Source organism: Manis pentadactyla, chromosome 2, assembly GCF_030020395.1.
Source record: "Manis pentadactyla isolate mManPen7 chromosome 2, mManPen7.hap1, whole genome shotgun sequence".
Lineage (NCBI taxonomy): Eukaryota > Metazoa > Chordata > Mammalia > Pholidota > Manidae > Manis > Manis pentadactyla.
In genome coordinates, this window is record NC_080020.1 from 206,913,422 (window position 1) to 206,925,662 (window position 12,241).

The window sequence follows — 12,241 nt, forward strand, 5'->3', positions numbered from 1 at the left end:
CATGCGCATTCTGTCTGAGCACACCCACCTTCAAGGGCTTTAAAGGGGGATCACTGCTGCATCAATTCTCTCACTTCAGTGCTGAACAGAGAGATCCTGAGACAAGTAAAACTGGACCTAAGAAGTGACTATCTGGGTAATGTGCTTGCCATTCTATGTTTAGATTCTGAGATTTTATTCCACTGAGATGAGAGGAAAAGAGATGGTCCCAGAGAGTGACATCTGTGTCAGAGTAGACAGCAGTCACCGAAAATGTTTCATTTACATGATGTCCTTCTGCTCTGCTTCTGTGGCTCGGCCTGTTCGGGGGCAGGGAAGGGGCGTGCATTGCACTTACCTCTGCACTTGCAGATAAGACAGCCACGGCTGTCCTGCTGGAAACCCAAGGGGCAGATTTTACTGCATGGGGGTTCTGGGCATTTCCTACAGCGACAGATGTCACAGCCATGCTTATTCTTCCTGGGTAATTAAAATTGGGTCAGAGGTCAGAAAATCCAGAAGTGTCAAATGATGCCCAAGCACTCAGACCAGGGTCACTGAAGTGATGCTGCTAGTAAGCAGAATGATCTGACTCTTGCTCTGGAAAACTCCTGGAGTGATGTGTCATTAGCTCCCTGAGAGGTGACTGTCAGAACCCCAATGACACGACTGCTGATCTAATTAGGAAAAGTGGTGCCATACCATAAAAAGATGAATGTATAACTCCACGAATAGGCTGCTGAAGAAGAGACTGTCGGTCAATGTTGGAGGCCAGCATGAGGGGCAAAAGCCCTTCTCTGGTCAGGGCTATAGCCTTCCTCACTTGACTGCAATCTCTCAGAAATTTCAGATGCTAATAAAAATCTTAATGAGATACCCACTGAAACTTACAGAAGATAGAAGGAGAACAGATCCATAGCCAGGGAATCCTACACAAATGTTGATAAAGAATAAAATCTTTGAAGAAGTCCTGCAGTCAGTATCTAATAATTACTTCATTAGTTCGAAGAATGTCTATTGAGAAACACTCCATCCTGGCGGTATGACTGAAGCATATGGGGTAAAAGGAAAAGGCTGGACGAACACTTTTTCCTTTAATAAGCTAGAGTGCCTAAATTTTGTGCTGATCAGAAAGATAAGAGTAAACAAATATGTGTTTATAAAATAATTACAGTAGTTTAAGTGGAGATCTTCTGGACAGGAAAATTTTTACCAATGATTCCTTATTTTTCCTCTAAACAGAGAAAAAACTGCCTGTAACAAAAGGAGCACCCCGTCTTTTGCCTCTGTCCACAAGGTGCAGGACTGAGTCACCTCTCAGACATGACTTCTGTGCAGGCTGTGCCCCAGTTGGCTTCCTGGACCTCATAGGAGCAGCTACTCTACCCTCGGGTGTCATCCTAGCAGCCCTAAGTGGCAATGGTGGTGTTTAACTAAAAAAGAAATCCCTGTTTGTTCTCATCTTTGACGAATTAAAGAACTCTAAGAGAAGAGCTTCTCTATGGGAAACCCTTGGTATACCACTGCCCCAGTGACAATTAAACTACCATCTGCTAAACGAATGAGAACCGAACACTAGACTAGGCTCTACATATTAATGTCAACATAATGAGCACAATGAATTAAAAGCATGGTTCATACTCCTGTCACATATTGTGTCATTTTTCAGGATCTATGAAGGCTTTAACTGATCAGTTTGTTCATTCAATTATCTATTCATTCATCTATCCATCCATCCATCCACCCACCCACCCCCTTTGTAAGCACTTGCTGCTCATACACAGTAATGACCCACTCAGCAGATGCATAAGGGAGCACTGATGGCTGCCTTCATCTAACACCCTCATAGGGTGTCTGGCCAAGATTTCCCCTTCAGAGGCTGTCCTTGAAACATATGTTCTAGCTGATGTAGTGCTCAATTGCCTACGGCAGCCAACTCAGTCTCCCTGAATGTGCCTACCGACAGACATACAAAGTGAAATCGGTGAGCCTCTAAGAGATTTCTCTCCCGAGATGGAGGTCGGTTTGGAAGGCAACCCTGATTCTGAATTGTCATAATACAGCAGCAAGTGGTTGTCATACTGTTATGTTAATAATACTTTATTCTACATGAACAGTTATGCTAAGAAATAACTACACTTATATAGGTATCATAGTCGTATTTTAGTATTAAGAACAATGATGATTTATTAGTTTACTTGGAGATTTCTTAAGAATGATGTTCTCAACTACCTAATTAAAATTAGACTCCAGACCCCTTACTCTCTACTACACTAGAATTTCCAAGAGGAAGTATAAAAGCAATGATTTTAAGAAGATGGGTAAGAGATAGATCTAAGTCCCTTATAATTACTAGCTCTACACAAATACATCAATTGGAAAGGCAGAAGGACTAAAATGGGGAGGGAACCAGGGAAAGAATGATGAAGCAAGATTCTGAAAGGTGACCGTTTAAGGGACCGACTTGGTATAAAGACAGAAATAGATGCTAATATAGATACTAACTAATGTGAATTGTCTTTCTCCTCTGGAATAATCTAGATTTTCATGGGGTTTGATTCAATAAAGAATGTTTGAAAATACAAGTCATGGTTCATATCAAGGAACTTCATATTATCTATGAAGCCAAGGATATTCATATAATATGCTGTTATATAATGAAAAAATTTTATAAACTGTAGACTACACACTGAGGGAAGGTATCAAACATGGGAGGTAAGGATGCTCCACATTGTGAGTGAGTGGCTGTCAAATGATCTTCAAGTACAGATTAAGTAAGTTATCACAAAATAGTCATGGGGACAGTCGTGAAAAGTTGTAGCACTTACAATGCTGGGGCCGCATGGCAATTCCGTTGCCCCCGCAGAGCCCACAGGCCCCTGCCACGATGGAGTCTCACAGGACAGACCCAGAGGGCAGTGTGGCGGCAAGGCTCTGGCCCAGCTTCATGAACAGTAAGAGCAAACTAAATCCTCATCTTTGGAGGCCCCCTCCTCCCCTTGGTTTCTGATTTACCTGATTTAACAAGCACAGGTGTTCTAGACTCAGTACATCATTTACTGTCTCTCTCTCTCTCACTTACACACACATACACACATACACACACACACACCCCACACACCCCAGCTAACAAAAACAGGTATGGGGGGACATTTCACTGAATTACAGATAATTAAGAACAGATCTTCTGAATTAAGAAATACTTACAGGTATCCAAATGGACAATACTTGTCACAGATTACAGGTCTGCACTTCTTGGGCCGGGGGCGGCACTGACACGTCTCACAGCTGCGGGCATCGGTCAGGAAGCCGAAAGGGCAGTCCAACGTGCAGCCTTGCTTGAGGCCCAGGCACAGCTCCTCCCCTGTAGGCACACACAGACAGCGTGTTCTTCCAAAGGCAAACGGGACAGAACACACCGATGCTTCAGCACCTTCCCCACATCTTCTAATCTTCCACAGATGTAAATTTCTCAGCTCTGCCATAGCATTAGGAATGGTAAGAAAAAACCACAGGTTGTGCTATTTCATGGTTATTGTAATCCATGTTTTGGTATTGATGTTACAAAACAAAGTCCAACTTTGAAAAATGGATATATGATGTGCTCTCATCTCATGCTGAAGAGAAGTGGGTAACTGCTCTTTGAGATGTGGATGAAACTGGGTGCCTTTTTTCATGGAACTTGTTAGTCACTTCAATCAACTTATTTCCATTTATTGTTAAAATGTGAGAATTAGAAACATACAGCCCAAATTTCATTATGTACCTTGGTCCCTCTGCATGCCTATAAGGCGTCTTCTTAAATGTTCACAAAATGCTTACTATTACAAGTTTTAGATGTTATCCCAAAATACTGCATATTATGTACAGCCTAAAGGACTTCTTACCTCTTGTTTAAAAAGCATATCACTTATAACATGATATAAGGTGAAATATGTAGTGTTTCATTTAGGTATTTTCCCCCTGCTGCTGACAAATATCCAGGTGTTAGGATATTAATAACACTTAAATGACTAAAAAATGTACATGTCAAAGAAATACCTAGATTAATGTTTAACTCTCCATTATTTGAAAATTTCAAACTCTTCTCTGTTAGCAGAATCTAGAGGGATGTTTAACTGTCCTGTTAGTCAGTTATAACTTATTATTTTAAAAGGAAGAAAAAAAGGAAAGGCGCAATGGTGACTGGCAAAAGAAACTACTGGAGTAGTAACTTAATAGATGTCTTCTAAAAAGACTTCAAAAGGTATGATGATATAGGGGTTAACTGAGCTATGGGGGAATGAAAATGGCAAGGTGAGAAGAGCGTGCTTGGTGATTAAGTAAAGCAAGTTGGTGTCTGTATGAAGTAAGTACAGAATTTGAAAGACAATCAAATTTAAAGAGACTGATACGGTGATGACAAAGTAGAGCAATGTTTGATCACTGCTCTGCATGGACTGATGAGGAAGGAAGCAGAGGGTACTTCTGTTGGAATAATAAGCAAATATTTTATTTGGACACCCTTTAAGCATAAATATTGTGAGGAACGCATAAATTAGTAGTAAAAACAGAGCACATTCGTCCCCTCCACACACAAATCTTATCATCTGAAATTAAACCTTAACTACAATTAATAGGTGAAATGAGTTCATTCTTTACATAAATCTTTCAAGATAGCAGTTTTCATGATCTTTAGCTAGCACTACTCAGATAATTAATTTGTTATCTTTTAAAAAGGAATATGTCATTTATGGTATAATTTTCTACTTTGTCATTATCATAAACCTTTCATTACACATATTTGATATAACCTCATGGGTCTGTATCATACTGTGAAGCCAATGATTACTAATTTGCATTCCTTAAAAGTGAAATTCCAAATGACTCAGTTGAAATTTTGTAATTATATGACTTGAAGGGTCATCACTTTTCCAGTCTCTTCCCATTACTAAGGGAATGATGGAGGACGGGGAAGACTTTCAGCCACTTTTCTTTCTCTGACACTGAGACCTAAGCTGTAGGCCTATTTTTCTATTACAAGAATTTTTAAGCCATGGCACCAAGGAGATTATGTTAGGAAACAGATGAATTAAAAATACTCTGAGAAATCCCACAGTCAGCATTCCTGGGGATTAAATTCCTTGAAACTTTGGTGTCTGAGCACCTTTGTGTCTTTACTTTTCTGGTCCTATAAAAAAGGAGTTTTACTGTAGACTTTAATCTAGAATGGTCTTCACCCTTAAAGAGAGCAGTTGATGTCCCTGTTTGCAGATGACATGATATTGTACATAAAAAACCCTAAAGAATTCACTCCAAAACTACTAGATCTAATATCTGAATTCAGTAAAGTTGCAGGATACAAAATTAATACACAGAAATCTGTGGCATTCCTATACACTAACAATGAACTAGCAGAGAGAGACATCAGGAAAACAATTCCATTCACAATTGCATCAAAAAGAATAAAATACCTAGGAATAAACCTAACCAATGAAGTAAAAGACCTATACTCTGAAAACTACAAGACACTCATGAGAGAAATTAAAGAAGATACCAATAAATGGAAACACATCCCATGCTCATGGATAGGAAGAATTAATATTGTCAAAATGGCCATCCTGCCTAAAGCAATCTATAGATTCAATGCAATTCCTATCAAAATACCAATAGCATTCTTCAACGAACTAGAGAAAATCGTCCTAAAATTCATATGGAACCACAACAGACCTCAAATAGCCAAAGCAATCCTGAGAAGGAAGAATAAAGCAAGGGGAATTATTCTCCCCAACTTCAAGCTCTACTACAAAGCCACAGTAATCAAGATAATTTGGTACTGGCACAAAAACAGACCCATAGACCAATGGAACAGACTAGAGAGCCTTGATATAAACCCAACCATATATGGTCAATTAATATATGATAAAGGAGCCATGGACGTACAATGGGGGAATGACAGCCTCTTCAACAGCTGGTGTTGGCAAAATTGGACAGCTACATGCAAGAGAATGAAACTGGATTATTGTTAAACCCCATACACAAAAGTAAACTCGAAATGGATTAAAGACTTGAATGTAAGTCATGAAACCATAAAACTTTTAAAAGACAACATAGGCAAACATCTCCTGAATATAAGCATGAGCAACTTCTTCCTGAACCCATCTCCTCAAGAAAGGGAAACAAAAGCAAAAATGAAGTCATGGGACTACATCAAACTAAAAAGTTTTTGTATGGCAAAGGACATCATCAACAAAACAAAAAGGCATCCTACAGTATGGGAGAATATATTTGTAAATGACATATCCAACAAGGGGTTAACATCCAAAATATATAAAGAACTTACACTCCTCAACACCCAAAAAGCAAATAACCCGATTAACAAATGGGCAGAGGATATGAAGAGACAGTTCTCTAAAGAAGAAATTCAGATGGCCAAAAGACACATGAAAAGATGCTCCACATCACTAATCACCAGGGAAATGCAAATTAAAACCACAATGAGATATCACCTCATACCAGTAAGGATGGCCAGCATTGAAAAGACTAAGAACAACAAATGTTGGCAAGGATGTGGAGAAAGGGGAACCCTCCTACACTGCTGGTGGGAATGTAAGCTAGTTCAACCATTGTGGAAAGCAATATGAAGGTTCCTCAAAAAACTAAAAATATAAATACCATTTGACTCTGGAATCCCACTTCTTGGAATATACCCAAAGAATACAACTTCTCAGATTCAAAAAGACATATGCACCCCTATGTTTATTGCAGCACTTTTTACAATAGCCAAGATAAGGAAGCAACCTAAGTGTCCATCAGTAGATGAATGGATAAAGAAGATGTGGTACACATACACAATGGAATATTGCTCAGCCATAAGAAAGAAACAAATCCTACCATTTGCAACAACATGGATGGAGCTGGAGGACATTATGCTCAGTGAAATAAGGAAGGCGGAGAAAGACAAATGCCAAATGATTTCCCTCATTTGTGGAGTATAACAATGAAGCAAAACTGAAGGAACAAAATGGCAGCAGATTCAGAGACTCCAAGAATGAACTAGTGGTTACCAAAGGGGAGGGAGGGAGAAGGGGACTAACAGGTATTATGTTTAGTACACCTGGTGTGGGGGATCACGGGGAGAAAAGTGTATCACAGAGAAGTGACATGGTGGATCTCTGGCAACTTGCTACACTGATGGACAGTGACTGCATTGGGGTTTGGGTGGGGACTTGATAATAACAGGTAAATGTAGTAAGCACATTGTTTTTTCATGTGAAACCTTCATAAGAGTGTATATCAATCATACCTTAATAAAAAATTTTAAAAAAAAGAGAGCAGTTGAACTACCACGTTTAAACAATTTCATAAAAAGTACATTTGTCTTTAACTACCTCTGCTTTGCAATGCAAGAGAATTTCAAACAAAGGCTGCTGAGTCTAAACAAAAATACAGGCAGAGGGCAGACTGGCCCTGTCACAGGGGTAGATGCTGTAAGGCCGTCTTGACGTGGGAGCACTCACCTGCAAGCTAGGGACTGGGCCTGCCTCCATTCTGCTCCCCACCAGAAGGGGGCTCTAGGGTAGGGCCCTGTTTTCTTTATACAGTCCAGGGGCTATCATGACGGTTAGCATGGAGTACACATTCAATAAATATTTGCTGAATGAATGAATCAGTCCACGATCTTGCTATTTACACCCACTATCAAGGCTGCCATATTAATGGAAAAATAATAGGATGATAAAACTTATCTGTAAGTGTTGAAAACTCCAAAATACTGGCACTTGCTTAACATCTCAGAATACCATCTTCTAGCTTAGAAATACAGAACACTCAAGATTATGGAAGTCCTAGATCCATGTATCAATTATGGACTTTTCTTGAGAGAAATGCATTATTAAGGCAAACATTTACATAGCGAGCAGAATAGACAGATTAGAAACATCTATGTCTAGAAACATAGATGGGTGAGGGATTGTTTATAAGTTTGTTTGAAAGGCTTTAGTACATCTCTTGAGGCACAAGAACAAGAACACTGGCTTTATATTCTTGATTTCTGAACATTATGACTTTGATCTAAAAATGCTTTCTAAACCATAAGGGAAAATTACCATCAGAAAAAAAGTGATAAATAATGGCAAAGTACAGGGCCTGCACATTTTGGCTGGATGATGGCAGCTACATAGTAAACTCTGTTTACTCTGGAGAAAGAGATGTTTGCTCCCAGGGCCAAAATGTGAACAACTGTAGAGAGTGTCATTACTACTTTACTGTAAGTGGATACCTGCTTTATTTTAAGTTGCATACAGAACACACTGTGACAGTGTCCCCAGAGTGGTGTGGCACTTCCCTGCTGCAGTACCTCACAGCCTTGGGTCCCGGAATACCCCTCCACCTATCAGCCAGAACACCATGAAGTTCCTGAGATACTGAATAAAGAAATGCAACCCTGCAAATGGTGGTCTCAATCTCCACCTTGATAAGTGTTAGTTCAGAGTTACAATGAAATGAGAACAGGGAGCCTGCCTCCCGGTATCTGAGGCTGCAGCCTTCTTTAGACGCTTGAGTCGGATACATATTTCATTCAAAATATGAAGGGTTTTTCTCCTTGCTACCATTAATTTTCTGTCTGCATCAGTTTCTAGATAAAAGCATTATTAATTTCTAGACCTACAGAATGTTAAAGCTGGAAGATAAGTCAAAAATAATCTAGTCAAATCCACTCATTTAAAGATGCACAAAATAAGATGCTATAAGATTGACAGCATTTAATTCACATAGCTGTCATTTACTACATACAGCTCATACAGTGAGCTGAAGTGTTACTATGTCTATTTGATACACATAAACATTTCTGGTTAAAAAATAATGTTTTTAGTAGCTTGTACCAATAAGGTGTTAGGCTATTAATATCTTATTTAATGATTTCAGTTTTAATTTTTGTTGCTCTTATACTTCTCTAAATATTTTCTAGCACATTTCTTTTTCTTTATTCTAAATATGTCTTTAAGAAAATGAATCAGGGATAATTTAAATTCATCGTATGTTCTTGATGCATTACTTTGCTTAGCAGTGTTACCCAAACGTTATTTGTTACAGGTTAAAATAGCGAAGCTACAATATGTACAAACAAAAGAATCCTTTGTCATACACCTTCCATGTACTTTTTTTTTTTTCATGAACAGCAGTATTTTATTCTCTTTTATGCTGAGTAATATTCCATTCAAATATATATGTGTGTGTATATATATGTATGTATATTATATATATATAAACCACATCTTCTTTATCACTTCCAATTACAAAATAAATAATACACGAGAATGAAAAGCATAGCATGGGGAACACAGCCAATAATATGTAAAACTTTTTATGGTGACAGATGGTACCTACACTTAGAGTGGTGCACATTTCATAATGTATGTAATTGTTGAATCACTATGCTGCACACCCAAAACGAATACAACACTATATATCACCCATACTTATAAAAGGTTTTTTAGTAATGATGGCATTATTATTCACCCAGAACCAGGCGTAACTCTCTATTTATTCCCACCCTTTTATATTTGATGGAGTTTTGTAGTTTTCTTCATGCAAATCCTGAAACTTTTTCCAATTTGTTCTTAGGTATTTTATGTATTAAGCTGTTTTTTTTTTTCTTTTGTAGATAATTATTTTTTATTGAAGGGTAGTTGACACACAGTATTACATTAGTTTCAGGTGCACAACACAGTGACCCAACACTTACATACATGATAATTCTAGGTACCAGCTATCACCACACCAAGCTGTTACAATACTTTGACCACACTCCCCATGCTATACATTACATCCCGGTTACTTATTTATTTTACAATTGGAAGTGTGTACTTTGTTTTGTGTGTGAGGGCATATCTCATATTTATTGATCAAATGGTTGTTAACAACAATAAAATTCTGTATAGGGGAGTCAATGCTCAATGCACAATCATTAATCCACCCCAAGCCTAACTTTCGTCAGTCTCCAATCTTCTGAAGCATAACGAACAAGTTCTTACACCTTCCACGTACTTTTGAAGGACACACGTTTCTGCTGGGTTTTGGTTTCAATCTTAAAGAGGTTGTCTACAATATGCTTGGTTATGCTGTAATCATTATAACACACTAGCATTATTAACAGTATTAGTCAAAGATAAGGCCCATTTTTATTTTTTTTGTATCCCTTGTGTTTGGCATATCGTAGGCATTCAACATTGCCAGAATGAAAGAATGATTGGGCAAACAATAAACCAATGAAGAAGGGAGAAACATTTATTTGGTGCTGGTCTTATTTTAAGAAATCTTGATGCCAGTGGCCTATATAAACAAGGTCTAATCCACAGGAGAAAACTGAGGCATAATGGTTAGGGCCTTTGCACATGAAACAGGTTTTGGTGGCATGCAGAAAAACAACGTAGAGGAGAAATTCAGACAAAATCATACTTATCAAGTAGGTGCAATGGGAAAAATATACTTATGCAATCCTTCACTGCAAGGAACTTTCTTTTTTCTAAAACCCGAAGAAAAAGAAAGAGAATATTCAAGGGTTAAAACTTAGGAAAAAGGAAAAGTTTCTTGTGTGAGTGTCCCCAGAGGACAGGAAGAACAGGAGGCAGGTTGGTGTTGGAACAAAGGAGGGAAAGCTGGGGGCTTTCCACGTCAGCTAGCTCAGGCTGACTCAGAAGTGGGTTTGTAATATAACAGCTGTCATGTAGAATAAACAATCACCATATGTCGGGTAGTAAAGCTAGCTTTGCATTCATTAATTTGTTTAGTCCCCCAAATAACCCATCAGTGAGATATAATTATCTGCCCTTTACAGATGAGGACACAGAAGCCCAGAGAAGTAAAGCAACATTCCCTGATCATAGGATGCAGGTCAGGCTGAGGCCAGAGCCTGGGTGGAGAGCTGGATATGTATATAATCATAAAGATCACACAATCAAGGACGTAGCAGTTTGATTTAATTGGCTCACCTCCTGAAGGTGTAAATAGTCAGGATTGCTAATGGCAGGGGGTGAGTGCAGAATGCTCTATGACTAAACTTCTGCAGGACAAACTGACATATTTGTCAGATGAACTGACAGATGCAGTTGGTGTTTCATTATGTATGTCATAGGTATATGGTGGCAATGAGCGAAATAGCAAAGACCAGCCTAGATCAAGAACCTCAGTGTGATTAAACGGGTACACGGTCAGGATGCTGAGACCTCAGAAGGGGATCTCAGACCAGAATGATGTCCAATGTATCCCCAAGATGGTTTCCTTCTTATTCACTCAACCAACATCTGCTGAGCACCAAGTACCAAGCATGGCCCTGGGTCAGTTACTCCCCTACTCTGGCACTGAGCCTGGGTTTTCTATAAGACAAAGCTTCCTCTTAGTAGGATTTACTTTTCTAAGTTATAGAATGTGGCTTGAATTGGTGACATTTCATTAGTGTGGTGGGTACAGGAGATATTTTTCTTAGGGCAGATGCACTATCTGTATTAGGTGAAAGAAGAAAGACTGGATATCCCTAAAAATAGGTAAACTTTGCAAATAATGAATGGCTAACAAAGATCTATATGTAAAAAAAACTGTTTACACAAAATACAACAGTCCCCTGTACATAGTTCTTCCAGTGTGTTAATGAAATGAGGTGCAAAGCAGGTAGTACGTGTGAATATTCCTTTTATAAAGCCAGAATGCAACACCAACACAAACACAGGCAGAGCAGAGATTGCCTAATAGGCTCAGTATGCAGAAAGCCAGCAATACATTTTTTACTTGCTTCAATGGCAACTGAGGGAAAGTGCTTTACTGGACTTAACTGCAAAGAACTCACTGTGAAGTGGTAGGGGTCTTACATAAGTGTGACCGTGTGGCCAAAATATTCTTAACAGCAAAGCCCAGGTGAAAGTGGTAGGCAGGATGATTATGCACAATGGAATCTATATTTTTTGACTTCATAAAGTTCATGAAAATATAGGCATGCTCCCATGATCAGAAAGGATGTAGGCTTCAGAGAGATGAAAAGGATTAAAATACAAGTTCTTCACAATACAATCACCAATTATTTTGGTGTCATAAAAATACAGTTGGCCATTTAAGCAAACAAATGTGGCTGCTAAGGTGGCTCCCTAATGAACTTGGCCTCCAAAGGGAGGTATAAACAGTAAACAGGTGCATGACAGCAACTGACCCTTCCCTGAACAGAAACAAGTATAGGAAGGCAGGGCAGTCTCCAGTGGGTGCAAGCTTATGAGAGATCTACAGGTGACAG

General features: G+C 38.8%; 1 protein-coding gene across 4 annotated transcripts in view; it reads right to left on the minus strand.

The window, feature by feature from the left end:
* The window catches only part of CRIM1 (cysteine rich transmembrane BMP regulator 1), a 184,756-nt gene that overhangs the window by 38,310 nt on the left and 134,205 nt on the right, over window positions 1-12,241 (minus strand). For all 4 annotated transcript variants that reach the window (XM_036931634.2, XM_036931637.2, XM_036931635.2 and 1 more), the window contains 2 exons: window positions 3,187-3,343; window positions 338-459 (listed from right to left, as the gene is read on the minus strand). In XM_036931634.2, the coding sequence (XP_036787529.1) occupies window positions 338-459; window positions 3,187-3,343 (279 nt within the window). The remainder of the gene's footprint in view (window positions 1-337; window positions 460-3,186; window positions 3,344-12,241) is intronic.